This window comes from Haliotis rubra, unplaced genomic scaffold, assembly GCF_003918875.1.
Source record: "Haliotis rubra isolate DU_JTF1 unplaced genomic scaffold, ASM391887v1 Scf502, whole genome shotgun sequence".
Classification (NCBI taxonomy): domain Eukaryota; kingdom Metazoa; phylum Mollusca; class Gastropoda; order Lepetellida; family Haliotidae; genus Haliotis; species Haliotis rubra.
Genome location: NW_025767194.1, coordinates 484,330 through 507,116, shown reverse-complemented (window position 1 = coordinate 507,116; position 22,787 = coordinate 484,330). Strand labels below are relative to the sequence as shown.

The 22,787-nt window shown below is 40.8% G+C and overlaps 1 protein-coding gene and 1 long non-coding RNA gene across 5 annotated transcripts in view; both read left to right on the top strand.

Annotated features, from left to right (window-relative positions):
• Positions 1-11,989, top strand: part of LOC124291951 (post-GPI attachment to proteins factor 6-like) — a 34,499-nt gene extending 22,510 nt beyond the window's left edge. Inside the window, exons 10-13 of the mRNA XM_046729033.1 lie at positions 1,154-1,417; positions 2,418-2,631; positions 3,251-3,262; positions 11,430-11,989. Of these exons, the coding sequence (XP_046584989.1) occupies positions 1,154-1,417; positions 2,418-2,631; positions 3,251-3,262; positions 11,430-11,656 (717 nt within the window). The 3' untranslated portion in view covers positions 11,657-11,989. The remainder of the gene's footprint in view (positions 1-1,153; positions 1,418-2,417; positions 2,632-3,250; positions 3,263-11,429) is intronic.
• LOC124291920 lies at positions 3,269-10,892 on the top strand. Of its 4 annotated transcripts, XR_006902319.1 has the most exons (7): positions 3,269-3,657; positions 3,688-8,808; positions 8,907-9,107; positions 9,159-9,182; positions 9,404-9,537; positions 9,641-9,774; positions 9,857-10,892. It is a non-coding gene; the product is annotated as an uncharacterized LOC124291920 (long non-coding RNA). The 4 variants fall into 4 exon arrangements; XR_006902318.1 differs by having other exon boundaries at positions 3,269-8,782; positions 8,948-9,107; XR_006902317.1 differs by having other exon boundaries at positions 3,269-8,808.
• Positions 11,990-22,787: the final 10,798 nt, after the last annotated feature.

Below are 22,787 nucleotides of genomic sequence, written 5' to 3'. Positions count from 1 at the left end.
CAAAATGTTTGTTACATGTTACAGATATGTAACACAAGGATTTGTTTTTGTCTTGTGTGTCTTCTATCATATGGTTTGTAACTGACCCAGTCGATGTGCTTTGTTGTGCAGAGTTGCAGCCTTTAGTTGTTCCAGGATCCAGTAATTCTAAATACAAACTCCCAGATTCCCCAAATGGTGGATAGTTTCACTAAACTCATTAATGTTTAATCCCTACAGGTGCTTTGTGATTATGACACTCAATGTGATAGTACTCTTGTATAATCAGTGATGGTGTAGATTATGTGAAGTCGAGTTACTTCCCTTTGCCTGCCAGGATCTACCGATTGTGGCATCTCAGTTTTGGATATGATCCTTGCTTTGTCAGCACCACACTTGATACTCTTGGGTTTTGTTGTTAACTTCACAGAACTGTTGGGTCGGTGAGGTAGCCTACTGGTTAAAGTGTTCGTTCATCAGGTCGAAGACCTTGGTTCTATTCCCAACATGGGTAAAATGTGTGAAGCCCATTTCTGGTGTCCCCGCTGTGATATTGCTAAAAGCGACGTAGAACCATACTCACCCACCCATCATAGAACTGTTTCTGTGAACAGTTTCTGTGAACAGTTCTACAACATAAGGGCAAGAAGTTTATTCATGTCAAGTTCTTCATTGTGAAGGGAACAGGCGTTTTGAAGTATATTCTTAGTCCTTCATCAGGTGAATGAGTTCTACAACAACTTCACAGCAGTAAGATCTTCACGAGGTGAGGTGAGGTGAAATTGGGTTTAACGTCATGCTTGAGAATATTCGCTCATATGACGACGTGCATGCGTGTGTATGTGTATGTGCGGCTGCTTGTACTAGCCCAGACTTAAGCTGGTTTTATAGTGCTAGCCCACTGAGATACCATGCCACAGTGAAGCATGAATACCCCACTCAGACACATTATACTGACTCCGAGCCAACCAGTCCTTGTTGTACCCATTAATGCCGAGTGCCAGGCAGGGACCAACAAGTACCATATCTTAATCTTTTGGTATGATGCGGTCGGGGATGGAACCTGCGACCTTCCGCTCTCCATCTTCACACTGTATATGATGGACTCAGACACCCTTGCTCATAAATTCATTTGCACACTCATGCACTCTGTGACCCTTGTTTCTGTTTCCAGTTCTACCATGCATGTGACAGCAGTAAGATCTACATCCTGTGCATCATGAAATACGACACCCTCAGCTACTCAGACTTCATGGGCTCCATCATGTCCTTCTGGATGACGCTGATGGCGATGTCGCGACTGCACCCACAGCTGCGCTCACTGCTGCACATGTTCGGAGTGCTCAGCATCTCTGTGATGATGGACTTTGACAGACACGGCCTGTGGGAATCCGTAGTACCAATTGGTGGTGGAGTTCTGATACTACTCATTTCATGGGTAAGATATGTTTGACTAGAAAGTCCAGTGCTCAGGAATTCAGGATGTTGCTGATGTTGCGGTCACAGTAGGCTACTCCACTGTGGGGACTTCCGGTTTAGAGTTTGTCCCAAGCTACCTAGGCCTAAAAAAGAAAATGTTGTGGTTCCATTACCCGACCAACCCTTGCATTCTGGTGCTGACCCTAGTTTTTTTAAGAGGTATGAATAAAATAAGCTTTCAGATACCATTGTTTTTGCCCGGCACCAATGGACATTGGTCATTCTGATAGAGAAAGTCGACATGATGGCCGCAAGCTTGTTTGAATAAACAATTAAACATTGATAAATGTGTTATAAGTTCACACTTTACTTCTAAAAACAATATGTAAAAAAACCCAGAAATCCCACCTCCTACCCACCCACCCACCTACCTACCTACCTACCTACATACCTACATACCTACATACCTACATACCTACCTACCAAGAGGTGTAATCTGAACCACAACAAAATGTTTTATTTGGACCCATGCTATTTGGTCAAGGCAGCAAATGGACTGTGTGGTCAGGCTCGGTGCCTTTGTTACTATCGTGTCCTTGACCCTGACAGTGTGGGTCTTTGCTTGTAATGTCAGTCACTGGATGTCTGGTCCAGACCTGATTATTCTCAGACAGTTGTCCTGTGGCCGGATTATTGCTGGATTAAACGACAGACAAACAAACTATGGTACTTGGCTCTAGTTTTAGGTGTAACCCTTGAGGATGAATTGGCTGATTGTGTAGATGTTCTGTTTTCTGATGACAAAGAAATATTGGAGAGCCTGGTCCAATTTTGAGCCTGGTCAGTCTTGTTTTGGCAGAATGTTTGTGAAAGAGATAAAACTTTAGTGATAATAACTAAATGATTAAAGCCAACAATTACGTATGTGTTGTTGGTTATTGCCTATGTCCATAGCCTTCGGTAGAATGTCTAGGTCACTCCAAGGACAATATTTCGAAGTTACCTGTTTAATATTCCAGGCGAGAGTTTGGTGGCAGCGTCGATCCTGTTTTCCCTCCAAATGGCGGTACATCAAGTTCCTCCTCCCAGGGTTCCTGTTAGCTGCCACTGGGCTGGTGGTGTTTTCCTTCTTCGAGACTCAGGAGAACTATATGTACACCCACAGTGTGTGGCACATGGTGATGTCACTCTCCATCATATTCCTGCTGCCACCTCGGAGACCCGTGGCGAAAGGTATAGAACTTACCCCGTCCAGTAATGGCTCTGTAGTAGAACAGTTTCAAATAGACTACTAGCACTGGAAATGTGAAACTTGTGTCTCTGGTGACATTTCGTTATAGCTTTTTGCCTCTCTCATAAATAATACACGGCTTGGTATAATCATGCTGACTGATAAAGTTCAAAATGGTGTTCCACTTCAATTCCTCTTTCAAAACAAATGCCATCTGTGAATGTTTCATCTTTCTATAAAGCTTGAGTTGCTTTAACCAAAACATTGCTATCGGCGTCATCATAATGTGCTTATACAATGATATCAACAGATGTATAAGTGAGTATTTTGGGCACAATGAGTTTGTTTCCAAACAATGAAAGAACCAAGAGATAAATGTCAATATTTGTCTCCTGTCATCTTGAGTATCTTCAGAAGAGTTTCACAATTCTGTATGCTAGTCAGGTTACTTGATCTTGAGATTCTCGTGCTTCTCCTTTGTATTTCCAAGGGAGGTAGGTTACTATTAATATCATTAGACACATTAACTTCAAGAGAGTTAACTCTCTTTAGTGGTTATTGTTCATAGTTCTTGCTCCAGAGTAAACTAATGGTTTTTATACATATTGTTTGCTCCAACAGAAATAACAGAAGGTAATTTTTCACATATCTACTAGCTCCAAGAGATATATATAAAGCTCTTTTCAAATTTGTATTTCCAAGATATTTAACTGGTAGATTATATTCACATATCTCGCTCCAATAGAGTTAACTAAAGCATTTATTCACATATCTAGCTCCAAGAGAGTTCACTGAAGCTTTTATTCACATATCTAGCTCCAATATACTTAACTGGTAGATTATATTCACATATCTAGCTCTAGGAGAGCTCACTAAAGATTTTATTCACTTATCTAGCTCCAAGAGAGTTAACTAAAGCTTTTATTCACATTTCTAGCTCCAAACAAGTCAACTTAAGCGTTTATTTAAATTTGTATTTCCAAGATACTTTACTGGTAGATTATATTCACATTTCTAGCTCCAAGAGAGTTCACTAAAGCTTTTATTCACATTTCTAGCTTCAAGAGAGTGAACTAAGGCTTTTATTCACATATCTAGCTCCAAAAGAATCGCCATCAAATTATTCACATTAACACAAAAAGAGTTAAGCAATGGATATTATCCATCCTGCGTAAGAGGGAGTTTAATTCAGCTCCAAACTCAGCATGATCAGGCAGCTGTATGTTCATCTTGCCAAATCTGCTGAATATGTTCAAAATATGCATATATATTCATATCAACTATATCATATCACATGATCTTGCACAAGCACTTTTGAGATGTACCATCCCAGTACATCATGGAAGAGAGTGACCAGATGTATTTTGCCCAAGTCATTTTGTAAAAACTTTTTAGATTTGTGGAAGGATTATGGAATTATTATCTACTGGTAATTAAGTTGCTTTGTGTTTACATAAGTCCGTTTTCTGTAAAGACAACAGCTGTAAGACTTTACTTCACCCTCTTTGTCATGCTTTTTTCAAACTTTGTCCCAACAACGGTTATGCTTATTTCAACAGTGTTGAGGATGTATGCATACAGTGAAGTAGAGAGCTAGACTCACCCTCTCCTGTTGTATACATACAGTGAAGTAGAGAGCTAGACTCACCCTCTCCTGTTGTATACATACAGTGAAGTAGAGAGCTAGACTCACCCTCTCCTGTTGTATACATACAGTGAAGTAGAGAGCTAGACTCACCCTCTCCTGTTGTACACATACAGTGAAGTAGAGAGCTAGACTCACCCTTTCCTGTTGTACACATACAGTGAAGTACAGAGCTAGACTCATCCTTTCCTGTTGTATGCATACAGTGAAGTAGAGAGCTAGACTCACCCTCTCCTGTTGTATACATACAGTGAAGTAGAGAGCTAGACTCACCCTCTCCTGTTGTATACATACAGTGAAGTAGAGAGCTAGACTCACCCTCTCCTGTTGTATACATACAGTGAAGTAGAGAGCTAGACTCACCCTCTCCTGTTGTACACATACAGTGAAGTAGAGAGCTAGACTCACCCTCTCCTGTTGTACACATACAGTGAAGTAGAGAGCTAGACTCACCCTATTCTGTTGTACACATACAGTGAAGTAGAGCGCTAGACTCACCCTCTCTTGTTGTACACATACAGTGAAGTAGAGCGCTAGACTCACCCTCTCTTGTTGTATACATACAGTGAAGTAGAGAGCTAGACTCACCCTCTCCTGTTGTATACATACAGTGAAGTAGAGCGCTAGACTCACCCTTTCCTGTTGTACACATACAGAGACGTAGAGAGCTAGACTCACCCTTTCCTGTTGTACACATACAGTGAAGTAGAGAGCTAGACTCACCCTCTCCTGTTGCATACATACAGTGAAGTAGAGAGCTAGACTCACCCTATCCTGTTGTATACATACAGTGAAGTAGAGAGCTAGACTCACTCTCTCCTGTTGCATACATACAGTTAAGTACAGAGCAAGACTCACCCTCTCCTGTTGCATACATACAGTTAAGTACAGAGCAAGACTCACCCTCTCCTGTTGTATACATGCAGTGCAGTCGAGATCTTGATGGCATTCATTATGTCATTACTGACTGCTAACCGGACACATGAATGTGTTAGGTGTTTAACATTTTAATGTACCGATCATGTTGAAACTATGCCACAATGTGAGCAGACAAAATGACTTGATATTTAGTATGGTAGAACTCTTTTCATGTTGATATATTTTTATAAATTGTAAGCTTTTATTTTAAGAACAGTTTGTTTTTATGTTTGATAAACATACATCATTGATTCTTCTTAAAATTTGATTTTTTTATGTCATTATTTGAAATATTTTACCTTTCTTACAAACTTTATCAGATTTGGACTGACATCCAAAGAAAAGAATGTTTTATTGTCAGTCACATCCTGGGTCTCTTCATAATCAGTAGCTTCTCATTTAACATTCCGTCCTTTTCATCAATGACAAAAATACTTACATAGGAAAATGCAAATTACAGCTTTAGAAATATCATTTTAGCCTTTTTTATTGGTACACTTTGATCCATTGATTTACTTGCTGTTTCGTGGTACGTTCTATCATTGTTAACACAACATGACATAAAGGGAGATAAGCAGGTTTGCCAGGTTGCAGAGCCTTGCTGTTTGAAAGGAGGTTTCATTAATGATTTGATTTTTTTTAATCAATATATCAATTCAGAAGTATCGGGATAGCACCATATATATTGATTAATAGTAGTATTTTCTCTGTATGTGTATATATTTAATTGAGCAATGACCTGCAGCTAACTTGACTGATCCATTTAAGGCTTGTATTTAATTTCTGCCTTCTCACTGTCCATCTTTAACACAATGATCTTACAAAAATGTAAATGATTCTGTTAGTGAATTATTTATTTAGTACTTAACATCATAAATTTGTATTGATAAATATCAACAATACAAATGTATTACGATATATGCTTACATGCTTAATTGAACAACTGTTCTGTGTCAGTGTAAGGCACCCATGGTTGTATCAGTGTAGATAACAAGTGGATCAGGGTGCCGTTGTACAAAACAACCTTAGCGCTAACACTACCTTAAGTCTATGTTAAGGTTTGGGAGTTACAGTCACCTTAATGCTAAGATTGCTTTGTACAACGGACTCCAGATGGAAAACTTCTCCACACATGAAGGGGCAGTGGATAGCCTTGTGGTTTGATTCCCAACATGGGTACAATGTGTGAAGCCCATTTCTGGTGTTCACCACCATGATAATGCTGGAATATTGCTAAAAGCGGCGTAAAACTAATCTCACTCACTCCCAATACATGAATGAGCTCAAACTGTGGTCTTGTACATTTAACTTGCAGCAGGCACACCTATATGTTATACTGCATGTACATATACCTCATGTTTGATTTGTAAATAATTCATCTTTTCATAATGATCTAAAGATTGTTTACATTTGTGTTGATTTATATTGTAGTTCATTGATGTCTCTGGTAGACTTATACTGTCTTGTATTGATAGTACATGCATATCCGTGTCATATCGGGTCAGCAGATCGGGTTGGACCAATCATGGCAATCTGTTAGCATACAGTTTACTGTCATGTGTTCATATACATGTATTTTAGTCAAGAATCTCTCAGCCACCAGCCACACAGCCATAGGAATTCATATTTATCAAAGGCTAGTTCGGGGGACTTATTTCAAGTGTTCTCAGATTCGGTTGAAGCTGGTCTGCCCATAGACAGAAGTGGTTACTGTGTTTACATTGTCTGTGAGTTATAGTCAGTTTCAGTTTGTAGCAAACATGAAGCATTGAGAACTAGTTTGGAATTATAGCGCTCAAATGTAACTGGTGAATTAGGACTACCATCGTTCCATTTTTTTAGTCCACAGCACAATTAAGTGGTCTCAGGCTTGGAGATTAGCATGAACTTCGAAGGCACAATTAAGTCAAGGAATCCTAAACTTAACATTAAGAAATATAGATTCAAGTTGTGTCTAGATAAATGATCACCTGTATTGCTAATACTGAAATCATGTGTGGTATTCCTTCAAAAAGACTATTTCCTCTCATACATCTGAATTTCAGATGGATGTGAAATTCAACTTCAAGTGTCACCCATTTTTATTCCACTAAGAAAGCTCTGAGTTTGTTTTCATGTGATGATAAATGTTTCTGTCATCTTGTTACATGGGAGACAAACTTTACTGAAGGGTGTCAGATTCAAGTTCATGTATCTTCTAGCTGAAGCAGTGGCATGGCAATACTCTATAAAGCCAGGTTTAGTCACCACTTAAAGGACTGGCCTGGATTATACTACTGATGACTCAGTGTATCAGATTCAGCTCTGTATCTGCCCGAGATCCGATCCCAGCAAGGAAGTGGGTTGTAAGCAGCAGGAAGCTGTAATCCATGACCTGGCCTTCTGTACAAATCGTACTTGTCTACAGAGTGCACTTGATGAACTGTGTTGTAGACTTCTATACAAGCAACTGTTCAGGGCCCTGTTAGCTTTCCTCAGTTACTGTCTTATGTTAACTATACATGCTTACTTCTTGTGCTAACCTACCAAGTACTTCTGATACTCTTACAGTATAATATTTTGTATTAAAATGGCAGTCTTGCATTTCTGTCAGTAAGAAAAAGTATGAACACTATAGGATTATTCTGAGGTTCCCCAAAATCATTTTGCGACAAGATTCTACCTGTCAGGACCTCTCTGTTTGCATCTATGTTTTCTGACATCTTAACTTACATGAAATGTTATAATCAGTTTGACAATTAATGAAATATAAGCATCTACCATGCCATGTAGTTCCCCTTGGTGTCAAGGTCCCTTTGTGAGGGTCACGTAGGTATCAAGATGACTGGTTAATGAGGTTACCTGGCATTCAAGGTCTTCTGTTAATGAGGGTCACGTAGGTATCAAGATGACTGGTTAATGAGGTTACCTGGCATTCAAGGTCTTCTGTTAATGAGGGTCACGTAGGTATCAAGATGACTGGTTAATGAGGTTACCTGGCATTCAAGGTCTTCTGTTAATGAGGGTCACGTAGGTATCAAGATGACTGGTTAATGATGTTACCTGGCATTCAAGGTCTTCTGTTAATGAGGGTCACGTAGGTATCAAGATGACTGGTTAATGATGTTACCTGGCATTCAAGGTCTTCTGTTAATGAGGGTCATGTAGGTATCAAGATGACTGGTTAATGATGTTACCTGGCATTCAAGGTCTTCTGTTAATGAGGGTCACGTAGGTATCAAGATGACTGGTTAATGATGTTACCTGGCATTCATGGTCTTCTGTTAATGAGGGTCACGTAGGTATCAAGATGACTGATTAATGATGTTACCTGGCATTCATGGTCTTCTGTTAATGAGGGTCACGTAGGTATCAAGATGACTGGTTGATGAGGTTACCTGGCATTCAAGGTCTTCTGTTAATGAGGGTCACGTAGGTATCAAGATGACTGGTTGATGATGTTACCTGGCATTCAAGGTCTTCTGTTAATGAAGGTCACGTAGGTATCAAGATGACTGGTTAATGATGTTACCTGGCATTCAAGGTCTTCTGTTAATGAGGGTCACGTAGGTATCAAGATGACTGGTTAATGATGTTACCTGGCATTCAAGGTCTTCTGTTAATGAGGGTCACGTGGGTATCAAGATGACTGATTAATGATGTTACCTGGAGGGTCAAGGGTCTTCTGTTAATGAATGATGTTACCTGGCATCAAGGTCGTGAGGGTCACGTGAGGTATCAAGATGACTGGTTAATGATGTTACCTGGCATTCAAGGTCTTCTGTTAATGAGGGTCACGTAGGTATCAAGATGACTGGTTAATGATGTTACCTGGCATTCAAGGTCTTCTGTTAATGAGGGTCACGAGGGTATCAAGATGACTGATTAATGATGTTACCTGGCATTCAAGGTCTTCTGTTAATGAGGGTCACGTAGGTGACTGGTTGATGAGGTTACCTGGCATTCTGTCTAATGAGGGTCACGTAGGTATCAAGATGACTGATTAATGATGTTACCTGGCATTCATGGTCTTCTGTTAATGAGGGTCACGTGAGGTATCAAGATGACTGGTTAATGAGGTTACCTGGCATTCAAGGTCTACTGTTAATGAGGGTCACGAGGTATCAAGATGACTGGTTAATGAGGTTACCTGGCATTCAAGGTCTTCTGTTAATGAGGGTCTGTTAATGAGGGTCACGAGGGTCAGGGTATCAAGATGACTGATTAATGAGGTTACCTGGCATTCAAGGTCTTCTGTTAATGAGGGTCACGTAGGTATCAAGATGACTGATTAATGATGTTACCTGGCATTCAAGGTCTTCTGTTAATGAGGGTCACGTAGGTATCAAGATGACTGGTTAATGATGTTACCTGGCATTCTTCTGTTAATGAGGTCTTCTGTTAATGAGGGGCATTACCTGGCATTCAAGGTCGAGTTAATGAGGGTATCAAGATGACTGGTTAATGAGGTTACCTGGCATTCAAGGTCTTCTGTTAATGAGGGTCACGTAGGTATCAAGATGACTGGTTAATGATGTTACCTGGCATTCAAGGTCTTCTGTTAATGAGGGTCACGTAGGTATCAAGATGACTGGTTAATGATGTTACCTGGCATTCAATGAGGGTCTATCTGTTAATGAAAGGTCTTCTGTTAATGAGGTATATCAAGATGACTGGTTAATGAGGTTACCTGGCATTCAAGGTCTTCTGTTAATGAGGGTCACGTAGGTATCGAGGTTTCTGGTAAATGAGGATGCGAGATCACATGAACATGTGTCACGTGGACATCGAGGTCTCATTGGCCGCCATTATACTAGGGTCAGAATTCATCCAAAGTCATATCTGTTTCTCACTTTCTTTTCTGGAACATTATTCAAGAAAATAATGAATGCCTCCAAACTCGAAATTGCCCAAACTCACATCAATTTTAATTCAAGTCCCAGTGATTTTAGAATATAATAAACAGTGCTTGCTACCAAAGGAAGGATGGTGGTGGTTCGATGCTCTGCATCAGTCATATTGTTACATAATGTTTTAGTTAGATAACAGCTGTCATTGTGTGTCTGTAAACAATGAAATGTTTTTATCTGTGTGGAGTGTATAATTAAACATACCTGTTGTGTCCAAATGATAAATCTTGCTTCAGTTAGATGCACAGCAAGCAGTTGTTGTCGTGTAGGCGCATTTTGCCATGCAGTTAGGTCACATATTGTTCTACACAATTTGCTCACAGAATGTGTTCAATGTCTTATCGAATGGTAGTATATACAGATTATATGCCAATGTTATATATGTGTATCACTACAATGAATGATTTCATAATAATGTATCAATAACAATGTCCTGCCATTTTGCATTAATGGGTCATATATATGCCAAATTTTACATAGTGATTTTTTTGCTCCAAAGACTTATTGTCACCTGTGATTTTTCTTTTGAATGTTATTTGATTATCATTTGCATAATTTTTACACAAATCAGTTGATCTCATCAACAGTAATCATGATTTTAATATTGACATAATCAGTATTTCATGTCGTCCCACAGTGATTGCGTTATCATCAAGTGCAGTTGCCATGACATCAGTATTATATGTTCTTACCTGTAACTGATATGCAATCAGCCAAAGATGTTATCTGTGACTTATGAAATTTGTTTCATATATGATTGTTACATTTTATAAATTTTGTCAAATTGTGCTGATTAAAGTGCCAAAGTCAACCCAAATGTTTTTGTCTTTATTAGTGCAGTTACCATCAGATTACAGGTTGGAAACATATTAAAATTATTTTTTCAGTAATTATTAAAGAGTAAAGAGAGTTGAGTTGAAACCATGTTATTCAGCCTAGATTACACCATGTTCATTGAATAACAGGGCCAGTGGGGTAGCCTAGTGGTTCAAGTGTTCACTGCTCGTCACGGCAAAGACCCAGGTTCGATTTCCAACATGGGTACAATGTGTGAAGCCCGTTTCTGGTCTCCCCCACAGTGATATTGCTGGAATATTGCTGAAAGTGGTGTAAAACTAAAACTCACTCACTCATTGAATGATATTTTGAGCCTTGTTCAACAAAACGATCACAGTGCTTAGGTAGTGGTCACCCTCAAGCTTGTACTAATTACAGTTGTAGCTGTGGGACTGTTTTGTTGAACAGGGATCTGGATATGACATGTATCCAACCTGTAATCTGGTAGTGGTGATTAGTGCACTCTACTCAATGTTGTGAACTACAGAGCATGTTGTGGCTTCCTTTTCAGAACGTGAGTCCTTCAATCTTGATGATGGATTGGGGCAAATACCAAGTCGAGACTTGTCTGCCAATATGGCAGATCCTGGAACAATCAACAGAAGTGAATCTCCACAACTCCCTGCCAGCAGAAGTGGGTCTTTAGAACGTCTTGTCCTCCAGAAGGTAGCTGAGGGGTGGAGTAGCTGGATTTGGTGGGGTGACTGGAACAAAAGGGTTGTTATAGTGGGTGTCTAGCAGGTGAGCAGAAGCTATAGAGGGGTGGGGTTACTGGAAGTAAGGTAGCTGAGGGGTGGAGCCGCTGGATTTGGTGGGGTGACTGGAACAAAAGGGTTGTTATAGTGGGTGTCTAGCGGGTGAGCAGAAGCTACAGAGGGGTGGGGTTACTGGAAGTAAGGTTGCTGAGGGGTGGAGTAGCTGGATTTGGTGGGGTGACTGGAAGTAAGGTAGCTGAGGGGTTGAGTAGCTGGATTTGGTGGGGTGACTGGAAGTAAGGTAGCTGAGGGGTTGAGTAGCTGGATTTGATGGGGTGACTGGAAGTAAGGTAGCTGAGGGGTGGAGTAGCTGGATTTGGTGGGATGACAAGAACAAAGGGTTAGCTGTGGGGTGGAGTAAGCTACAGAGGGGTGGGGTTACTGGAAGTAAGGTAGCTGAGGGGTGGAGTAGCTGGATTTGGTGGGGTGGCTGAAACAAATAGGGTAGCCGTTGTGGGTGTCTGGTGGGTGAGCAGAAGCTATAGAGGAGTGGGGTTACTGGGAGTAAGGTAGCTGAGGGGTTGAGTAGCTGGATTTGGTGGGGTGGCTGGAACAAATAGGGTAGCCGTAATGGGTGTCTGGTGGGTGAGCAGAAGCTATAGAGGGGTGGGGTTACTGGAAGTAAGGTAGCTGAGGGGTGGAGTAGCTGGATTTGGTGGGGTGACTGGAACAAAAGGGTTGTCATAGTGGGTGTCTAGCGGGTGAGCAGAAGCTACAGAGGGGTGGGGTTACTGGGAGTAAGGTAGCTGAGGGGTGGGTAACTTTGGGGATATTGGGTTGCTGGGGTGGGTGGGGAGTTATTGATACTTGGTAGCCTAGAATGGGGGAGGTTACTAGAAGCTGTGACATTGTCACGTTGCATACACAGAAAGACAACTTGTCAGCCCATTCTCATCATCTAATGATAAATGGCAGACATTTAGTGAAAAGTAGCATCATACTGTACTAGCTCATTCATTCATAAATAGTAAAAACTGTGCTTGACATATCAGTAGCATCAAGATGTTTGTGTGTGAGTGTTTGTGGAAGCCTGATTGTAACAGAATTAGCTGACTGAAACCATGACATCAGATATTTTTCATCTACACAATCTTGGTAATGCAAACATATCCTGCAGGTGGCAGACATTGAGTTAACTGTATCACAGTTTGTGCAGAATATGCTCATGTTTATGACACACAATGAATTATTGCTCACAGTTAACAAGGCCTGTGAAGATCCGGGTTAGAATTGATCTTCAGCAACCCATGCTTGTTGTAAGATGAGACTAATGGGAATGGATGGTCGGGCTCGCTGACTTGGCTGACACATGTCATTGTATCCCAACTGCATAGATTGATGCTCATACTGTTCACCAGTGGATTGTCTGGTCCAGACTTGATTATTTACAGACCGCCACCATATAGCTGGAATATTGCTGAGTGCAGTGTTGAACTAAACTCATTCACTCAGTCACTCACTCTTAGTTAACCAGTTTTAGAGTAAATTGGTTTTAGAAGCTCCTATGCAAGGTGGGATGATATTTGTAAGACGGAATGTATGCTTCAAAGAAGTGAATGAGTTTTGTTTTATGACGCACTAAGCAATATTCCAGCTATATGGCGGCGGTACGTAAATAATCGAGTCTGGACCAGCCAATCCAGTTATCAATTAGATAGATAGATAGATAGATAGATAGAGAAAGAGAGAGAGAAAGAGACAAAAGTAGCTGGATTTGTTAGGATGACAGGAACAAAATCGGTATATATATATATATATGTAACTTATAAACTAACTTGTTTCTATCTGCTAATAAAGATTACACTAAAAAATATAGTGGTACTCATCACCAACTTCACCGGAGTTGTACATCAAACATTTTCGGTCATTTAAAGGCACAAGATGCCAGCGTCCTACTTCAACAGGAAGCCTAGTATTACCAGTTGTAAACTTCAAAAGAGGTTGTGAAACTCTTCAGCACCAATCAAATGTTTTACCTTTAAACGATAAAGATTTTTTCATATTGCCATTGTTTTATAAACTGATCTGTTAGAATTTGTCCACCTTTACAGAGGAGCCAATTCTTATTAATACAATTCTGATTATACCAGATATATGATAAACCACATTACTTAAATAAGATAAATATTTAGTGACTTCACTTTCGAGGTTATAGAAACTGTCATTGTTATGATATTGAGAACCTTGTGGTGGAATGTAAACAAATCCAATATAGGCGTCGTCCGGTGATTGAAATACACTCTTGTCAATCTTAATCCATAGCTTCACATCACAACCTGTTGTTTCAGTTCAGTGCACTTCCTGGGGTATCCTATTACCTAAAAAGGTATAGAACAGACTTTATGGATAACAACTTCCTTTTATTCGTGAGTGCGACATTTCGATACAGATTCTTGTACCGTTGTCAAGCATTAATGGAACATGAAGAAGGGGGAAGTATATATATACTGGATGTAACAATGTAACAAAGAAAAAAACATAATTAACATAATTGGCTAGGCAGTAAGCTGATGAAGCCAGAGGGTAGACAAAAGAAGGGGTGGAAGCCAATGATGTACAAATAGTAATGAGATGTTTATACAGCAGAGTTTATACAGTAGATTGGGCTTGGTGGATGAGAGCATCATAAGCGGATGGAATGAAGTATCCTTGGTCTCTGTGGATGGTGGGGTTTTCGTGTTTGATGTGGATGGCTTCGGTGAGCTTGCATTCAGTGAAGTCTGTTTGTTAGCGAGAATGGTGATGTCACACCACTCTATATGATGATTGGGGCATGCTTTGATGTGGTCGGAAATGGCTGATTTGCTGTCGGAATTGGTAACAGAGGTCTGATGTTCTTTCACTCGAGTGTTGATGGGTCGAACGTTTCGCCTATGTAGCTCTGCCCACAATCACAGTTTTAATTTTGTAGATGACACATTTTGGGTCGTTCTTGACAGTGGCTGGTTTTCTTCCATTGGCATGGAGAAAATCATTATACGGTGTTTTACAATACTGCCCAGCACCTTACCCAAGTACTCTCTCCTTTAGATAAATCTGCTAACTCCTTCATCAACGACTCAACAGACTTCTGCAGCAAGATCCGTGACATCTCCAATCCTGGTCCCATCATCAGCTCCGATGTTGTGGACCTATTTACAAATGTACCTAGAGAAGAAGCTCTCCAAGCCTTACGCCACAGAAGATGACACATTTTGGGTCGTTGTTCTTGACGGTGGCTGGTTTTCTTCCATTGGCATGAAGAATGTTAGAGTTGGAGGACGCAGCTTGTTGTTTTAGGAGACGGCTGATTTGATGTGACGGTTTGCCAATGTAGGGGATGGATATCTTGATGGGGGCTGAATCTGGTTTGGGTCTTTTGGTAGGAGGTGACAGGGTTGCAGCAATGGTTCTGTTGACTATTTGGGGTGGAAAGTGGTTAAGTTCTACGAAGACTTTCTTGAGGTGTTCGATTTCATCTTGTAATTTAGTTGAACAGATGTTCTTGGCCCTTCTGGTTAATGTGGAAATGATGCCGGTCTTAACTTTAGGTGGATGATTGGAGTTGTAGTGGATGTACTGATCCGTATGGGTAGGTTTTCTATATACAGTGGCCTGGAGTTGGTTGCAGGTGGTATGGGACACAAGGACGTCAAGGAAAGGTAGTTGCTGGTTCTGCTCGGTTTCATGGTAAACTTGATGCGGGGATGTTGGTTGTTGAGATGAGTCAGAAGCTGAGTGGGATCTTGCTGAGGTTGGAGGATGACGAAGGTGTCATCCACTTTGCGATACCAACACGTAGGTTTGAAGGGTGCAGTATTTAGTGCTTTATCTTCCAGGTCCGTGTAAATTTCGGTTAGGATGGGGGATAAGGGGGAACCCATGGGAAGTCCATGAATTTGTTCATAGATCTCGACCCCCAGGTGAAGTAAGTGGAGTTGATGCAGGCTGAGGTGAGACTAATGATGGAGTCGGTTGAGAGGCTGGTGTTGAGGGGTTGTTGAAGTTTGTCAATTCTGTGGTGTAAGGCTTGGAGAGCTTCTTCTCTAGGTACATTTGTAAATAGGTCCACAACATCGGAGCTGATGATGGGACCAGGATTGGAGATGTCATGGATCTTGCTGCAGAAGTCTGTTGAGTCGTTGATGAAGGAGTTAGCAGATTTATCTAAAGGAGAGAGTACTTGGGTAAGGTGCTGGGCAGTATTGTGAAAAACCGTATAATGATTTTCTCCATGCCAATGGAAGAAAACCAGCCACTGTCAAGAACATCAACCCAAAATGTGTCATCTACAAAATAAACTGTGATTGTGGGCAGAGCTACATAGGCGAAATGTCCCGACCCATCAACACCCGAGTGAAAGAACATCAGACCTCTGTTACCAATTCTGACAGCAAATCAGCCGTTTCCGACCACATCAAAGCATATGTATATTCTTCCCCTCCATTAAAGCTTGACAACGGTACAAGAATCTGTAACGAAACGTCGCACTCACGAATAAAAAGAACTTGTTATCCATAAAGTTTGTTATATATTGTACTTCCCAACTTCTAAATGCCACTCAAAGAAGTTACCTAAAAAATGGGTGATGAGGAGTTGTTGTTTTAACAATGTGTGGTAGTATTGGGATGTGGAAGTTTTGGGAAGTAGAAGCTTTGGGATATAACCGTATCAGTCATATTGATATGATGAAATTTCAACATAAAGGTGACCGTCAACCATGAAACTTAATTTCTTGATTGAGTTTCAGCACATACTTGCAAGTGTATGGAAATTGGAACTCTTGAATGCATACTTTTCTTTGCTCCAGTACATGTAGAATTTTTCATCAATGTAATTAAGAGTTTAAATTCCATAAATGTGTGAATAGTTTTGTCCCACTGAAAAACAGTTCAGTGTTATACTTTTGACAAAGTCGTCCGTTATATTTGACAATGTCTCTACTCACTGTCCTTATGGTGGTGGTGGGTACAATGTGTGAAGCTCATTTCTGGTGTCCCCTCGCCGTGATATTGCTGGAATATTGCTAAAAGTGGTGTAAACCCAAACTCACTCACTCACTCACTATGGTGGTGGTAGATTCTAGGGTGCTTTATTATCAGGGATTTATACACAAACCCCAGAGCCCTTAACAGGAAAAAGATACAACCTATAATTTGGTTCATAGTTGGAAATTTCTTGAAAATATGTAATTCATTAAATTCAGAGATGCCTCTTTTATTTATTGGTCTTGTTGTGTGTGAATTATAAATCAATAACACTAGTTGCTGCTATAATAACATTACCCCAGTAACTTGACAATCTGTTATCCAATTTAGAGTTTGGCTACAACTGCATCTGACTTTAGGCCGATATCTAGAATCTCTGTTGACAACTTTTGAGATAGACCCTACGAAACGAACAATGCATAATACATTATATTGTGCTCTCTTCATGTAGAAAATATTTTTTTCATTTACTGTACTTAAATATTCATTAGTTCTTTTAGCATGTTTCGTTATTAAGTCACGATCAATGTTTGCACAATGTATGAACATTTCATGTTTTTTTAAATTACTCTGTTGTAATGTCAGTCACTGGATTGTCTGGTCCAGTTCAATCATTTTCAGACTGCTGTCATACAGCTGGAAAATTGCTGAGTGCAGCGTTAAATAACGAACAAAACTATCAGTTGCTATCTCTATGTTTCAGGCAAATCTGTTTTTTCTTTATCAGTATGTCCTGACATATTTGGGAGCGAATAAATTGCTTGTGAGTAATATGTTCTATGCCCTTGCTGTGATTTAGGGATGCATGAGGGGCAGTTGGGTAGCCTAATGGTTAAAGCGTCCACTCATGGTTTTCCACATCTTTACAACTTCTAAAATGCCTCTCAAAGATGAGCATTAGTTGTTTGTTTCTATGTGGGCAAGTCACATATTTAGAGTTTAGGTATTAAATATTCAAAGTGGATATGTGCAGTTGTGGAAATAGTGTTGTTTTTTATTTTAATCTCTGAAAGAGATCCTTAGATATATAAATATATATGCTTGTTTTGTCCAACAGCTTATATTTCATATTTCTTTTAAAATAAAGAGAAGCTTTGTAAACCTGTTTCTGTTGTCAATGGCAGTCAGTTGAACTAGTGGCTTGTACTGATGTGGTGACACATGGATTTACTCATGTGCATTAAAGCACTCATACTGATTGATGTACATATGCACTGAAGGGTTCGCACAGACTTGAAAAAGCCATTGCCAAGTTGGACATTTGATAACCCACATTTGTACAATGTGCAAATCCCACTTAATGGCCATGGCTAGAGGTCCAGACCTGGTCACCAGGACATGTTGTTTGTCACACATACTAGTACCTACTGACGTGGGGATCAGATCATCAACTCACACTGACTGTCAGTGGTTTGTCTGGTCCAGACTGAACCCAGTCCCCATGATACAGCCAGACATCTCTTCCAGCTTGCCTCTCACATCAAGCTGATGTATCTCAACTACTGCTCAAAGTTCATCCAAAATCTTGAAATATGTGAACAAAACACATGGGCGTGAGAGGAAGGCCTCCTGAGATGTAGCATTGAAAGGTCCTTGAGGAATAAATCTACCCTGTCAACCTGAAGTGTCATTCTGCAGATGACAATGTACTCACAGGTTTGTACTACAAATTTGATATAATGCATTTTAACTGACTGTCACATCTGTTAGGGAGTTTTAATCTACTGGTGTCCTATTTAGTGTTAAGAAGTTCAACTGCTCTAATGTGAGATGCCTCAGTGGAGTAGTGGACAGTGGGTGTGTCTGGAGCGAAGGTCGGGAATCTCTCCATTCATGGGGATCGGTGGGGGGATCCCGCGGGGGTAGCCTAATGGTCAATGGATGTCACAATCAAGACGGTTCGATTCCCAACATGGTTAGCAATGTCCCAGATAGTATTCAGACGTTACGTTGCCAATGGTTTTGCCAACATTGCCAACATTGCCAACGACCAACGTCCGAATGCTATCTGGGGTGTGAAGCCCATTTGTGGTGTCCCCATCTTGATTTTGCTGGAATATTGCTAAAAGCTGCGTAAAATCATACTCACTCCCTCGATACAATACACTATAACGAACTCAAATGGACCACTAATTATTCTTTGATGTAACCGCAGATCATTATACGCGTTTCGACTAAAGTACACAGCAAATGGTCGGGACAAACAAACACTTCGTTATATCAATGCCTTCGTTACAAGCACGTTCGTTTTAAACGTTGATTTGGTATTTCATTTGACTAGCTCTATAAAACCGCCATTGGTGATTGTGCGCACACATGTTGCTATATGTGCGCACTAATCGTAACACGACATCAAATCTTTGGTAATCCCCATTTCGCCTGACTTTAATTATTAATCAGTCCCATTTGTTCATCTACAAACTGCTCTACCATGAACAAATCGGCTGATACTCTAGTCTACAACACTCGGCTGACCGCTGGGACCTATTACTGTGTTCTTCATTGGAAATAAGGTGATAAATCTTCTGGCACCCGGGAAGCGCGAACTTCATTGGCGGGAAAAGCTGTTTTCGCTTGTTACACAATGCTCTTTTGGAAAAAACGCTTACCCGTTAGCCCGTACACTAACGTTAACATATAATGATCATATAAACTAATGGCTCCATTTCAGCTGAGAAAGAGGCCCAATGTTATGGCAGATTCGGAACCAAGACTACTTAATCTTGGTATGTGTATAACAGAGGAAAGAGCGGAAGGAAGAATTATATACGGTTCAGGGACTATGAAATGAGCTGATAGCTCCGTGCGTTAACACGGAGCAGTATCTGATGTTACAGTCAACGGGTAACGTGCAAACGCCGTGGACCTAATACACTATCAGGCTATTAGTGGTTCCATTTAACGGCGGTGGGGTAGCCTAGCGGATAAAGCGTTCGCTCGTCACGCCGAAGGCCCGGGTTCGATTCCCCACATGGGTACAATGTGTGAAGCCCATTTCTGGTGTCCCCGCCGGGATATTGCAGGAATATTGCTAAAAGCGGCGTAAAACCATATTCAGTCAGTCAGTCAGTGATTCAATTTAAGAGCTGTCACAGAAACCAGTCAAGTGAACCCACAAGAAATTCGTTCTTCGTGCGGACAAAGTTCTTTGATATCACCACAGTATTCTTAACGGATGATATCCCAGTGATAATGTGCCACCTTGGGAAATCATATTGGCTTGCTCTTATCTAACTTCAGGCTAACTTAATATAATTTCAAAGCACACTAATACCTCTCTGCACGGAGTATGGAGTATTGATTTTGCAGATAAATGCAGCCTTACCAGACGCAGTGCTGTGGAGCTCGGGGATTCTAAAGCGTTAAAAGTCGTTCTTATCAATGAATTGTTTAAAAGCTATCAAACGCCAGGAAACTTGGTTGTTGTTTTTTCAGCAAGTAAAGCAGTTATGCCACCATTCCAGTGCAAGAATCGGTCGTTGCTGTAGGGATTACATACTGAAAATACAACTTCAGGGAAATGCTATGTTTACCTCACGTGATCTTTTCGATCGTGTGGATTTATGGCACTTAGTGTTGTCCGCAGTAAACTTTAACACTTTAGAGATCTCTGAAATAGACACATGCAGTTCCAGAAATAGAGTCATTGCATTGAAAAATATAAATCTTCAAAATACAAAATGAAACCAAAATGGGAGCCCAGAATTGACAGAACTGACACAATCTAGACTTAACCAAATTATTCTGGACTTCATTAGTTTTTACTTATACTCTTATAGGCAGACTATCCTTAGGACATCGATGCTTATGATTCCACATGGAGCTGCAATAGTTTAAAGGTCTAGACCGTATATGCAGGCATTTTTACAGTTCTACTGTCATTTTATACAATATACTAGCCACATAAAGAAACTGTGCATTGTCAAAATATTATTCCAGTTGATAAGTACGATAACAATGTCAAAGGTACATATAAACTTCAATGGAGGGATCATGAGACCATAACAAGTCGGGAGAATTTCAATTGAAAAGTCAATCACAATGTCGTCACGAGTCCACAAGCGGGACAGGGGTCAAACGACTATGTCACAAGCTCAATAACGGGTATGTCCACCATCGGCATTGAGAACAGCAGTGCATCGACGACGCATAGAGCCTATCAAACGTGCAAGGAAGGCTTGTGGGATGTCCCGCCAGATTCTCTCAAGTTCTGTTGCAAGGTCAAGGACGTTATCTGGCGGATGAGGAAGACGGCGTAGACGTCGATCCATCTCGTCCCAAACATGCTCTATCGGTGAGAGATCCGGTGAATTTGCAGGCCAAGGCAGTAAGTCAACGTTGTGGTGTTGCGAGAAATCCATAGCAACCCTTGCCGTATGAGGGCGGGCATTGTCCTGTTGGAAATTTAACCCAGGGCCATGACGTTGCAGAAAAGGAATTGCCACAGGTCGAAGAATCTGATCCCTGTAGCCCACACCAGTTAGGTTGCCCTGAACAATCACCAAAGGAGGTCTTTGGCGTGCTGTTATTCCACCCCAAATCATCACGGAACCACCACCAAAGCGATTCCTCTCCAAGACACAGGCCTGTGCATAACGTTCTCCCACGCGTCTATAGGCACGTTGACGTCCATCACTATGGGAAATGTTAAAACTGGACTCATCTGTAAAAACAACATTTCTCCACCAAAACAAGGGTCTGCGGACATGATTTCGGCACCACATTCGGCGAGCGTGTCGATGACGTTGTGTCAGGATAGGCCGCATGGCCGGACGTCGTGGTCTGATCCCGTGATGACGTAAACGTTGTCGAACTGTGTTGGGGTGGATATGGCGAAGTCCTGGGATGGTTCGGGCAGTCATCACTGCAGTCTGAAACCTGTGGCGACGATGGGTCACCCTTATCTATCTTTCCTGTCTTGGCGTTGTTACACGTGGACGTCCAGAACGTGGCCGATCGATGACGTCATTTGTGTTCGGTAGCGTCTCACCAGTGCAGAAATGGTGTTCCGGTGGCAGTGGAAATGTGCAGCCACTTGTCGTTGAGACAATCCCCCACGGACCATCTCAATGGCCTCATGACGTTGTGCAGACGTGATCCTTGGCATGCTATGCGTTTCAATAGCCGTTTAATTTTTTGAACGATCGCAAGGGCAGGGGTTGAGCTTTCCAATGTGACAGTGTTGTGTGGCATTCATTTGCTCTGTTTCCCTTTCCCGGAATGCACGTGCAACAACGTATTGCACGTCTCAAGGACGAACCCACTGACGTCACGGAACATGGCACGTGCATGCATGTTGGATACATGTCACTAATCTCTGAGTTTAAATCCTTATGTGTCTACACAGGTTTGATAAATTTAGATTTTAAATTTTTGTATGCACAGTTTCTTTATGTGCGTAGTATAGTATATTTGTATTGTTTTTGCCGCAGCTACATGAGTCTAATATTCTCAAAATCACTTGTTTTAAGAGTGTACTTAATCTGATAGCCAAATGGATACCAAATGTTCCATCTAGGCTTGTTCAGGCTATTTCTATAGGGACACCTACCAAATCTGTTTTCAGTGTGTCTGTAAGAATAACAGGGAGAGTACAGGGGAGAAAGAAGAGCTGAATTTCAGTTGTTTTGTGCAGATGGTTTGTGTTGATGATTTGTAATGTTTGATTGGTGCATTTTAGTACAGTATAATTGCCGCTTGGTTTTATACTGTACATACTATTTCACTATAGGCTACCGGTTTGTATTTAAACAAATAATAAGTCTCGTGTAAATAGCTTATTCAGAATAACCTTCTGTGCAGCAATAAAATAAAAACACATTAGGGAAATTAAAAGCAAACACACATTAACATGTAGAGACTGTGAAGTGAAGCGGTTGTACTTAAATATAGGTGGATAGATGGATCGAACCAAAATATATGAATGGACAAGGTGATGTGTACTAGGATATATTGGTTAGATACTGTAACGTGAGAATAGATTGTGTTTATAGGTAGTTTAAAATGATTAAAATCGATTATCAAAAAGAATATTTCAAAATACGCGACATGTGAAACCCATTTCTGGTTTCCCCCGCCGTGGAATATTGTTAAAAGCGGAGTAAAACCGAACTCACTCACTCACTTGACAAATGCGCACTTTGAACA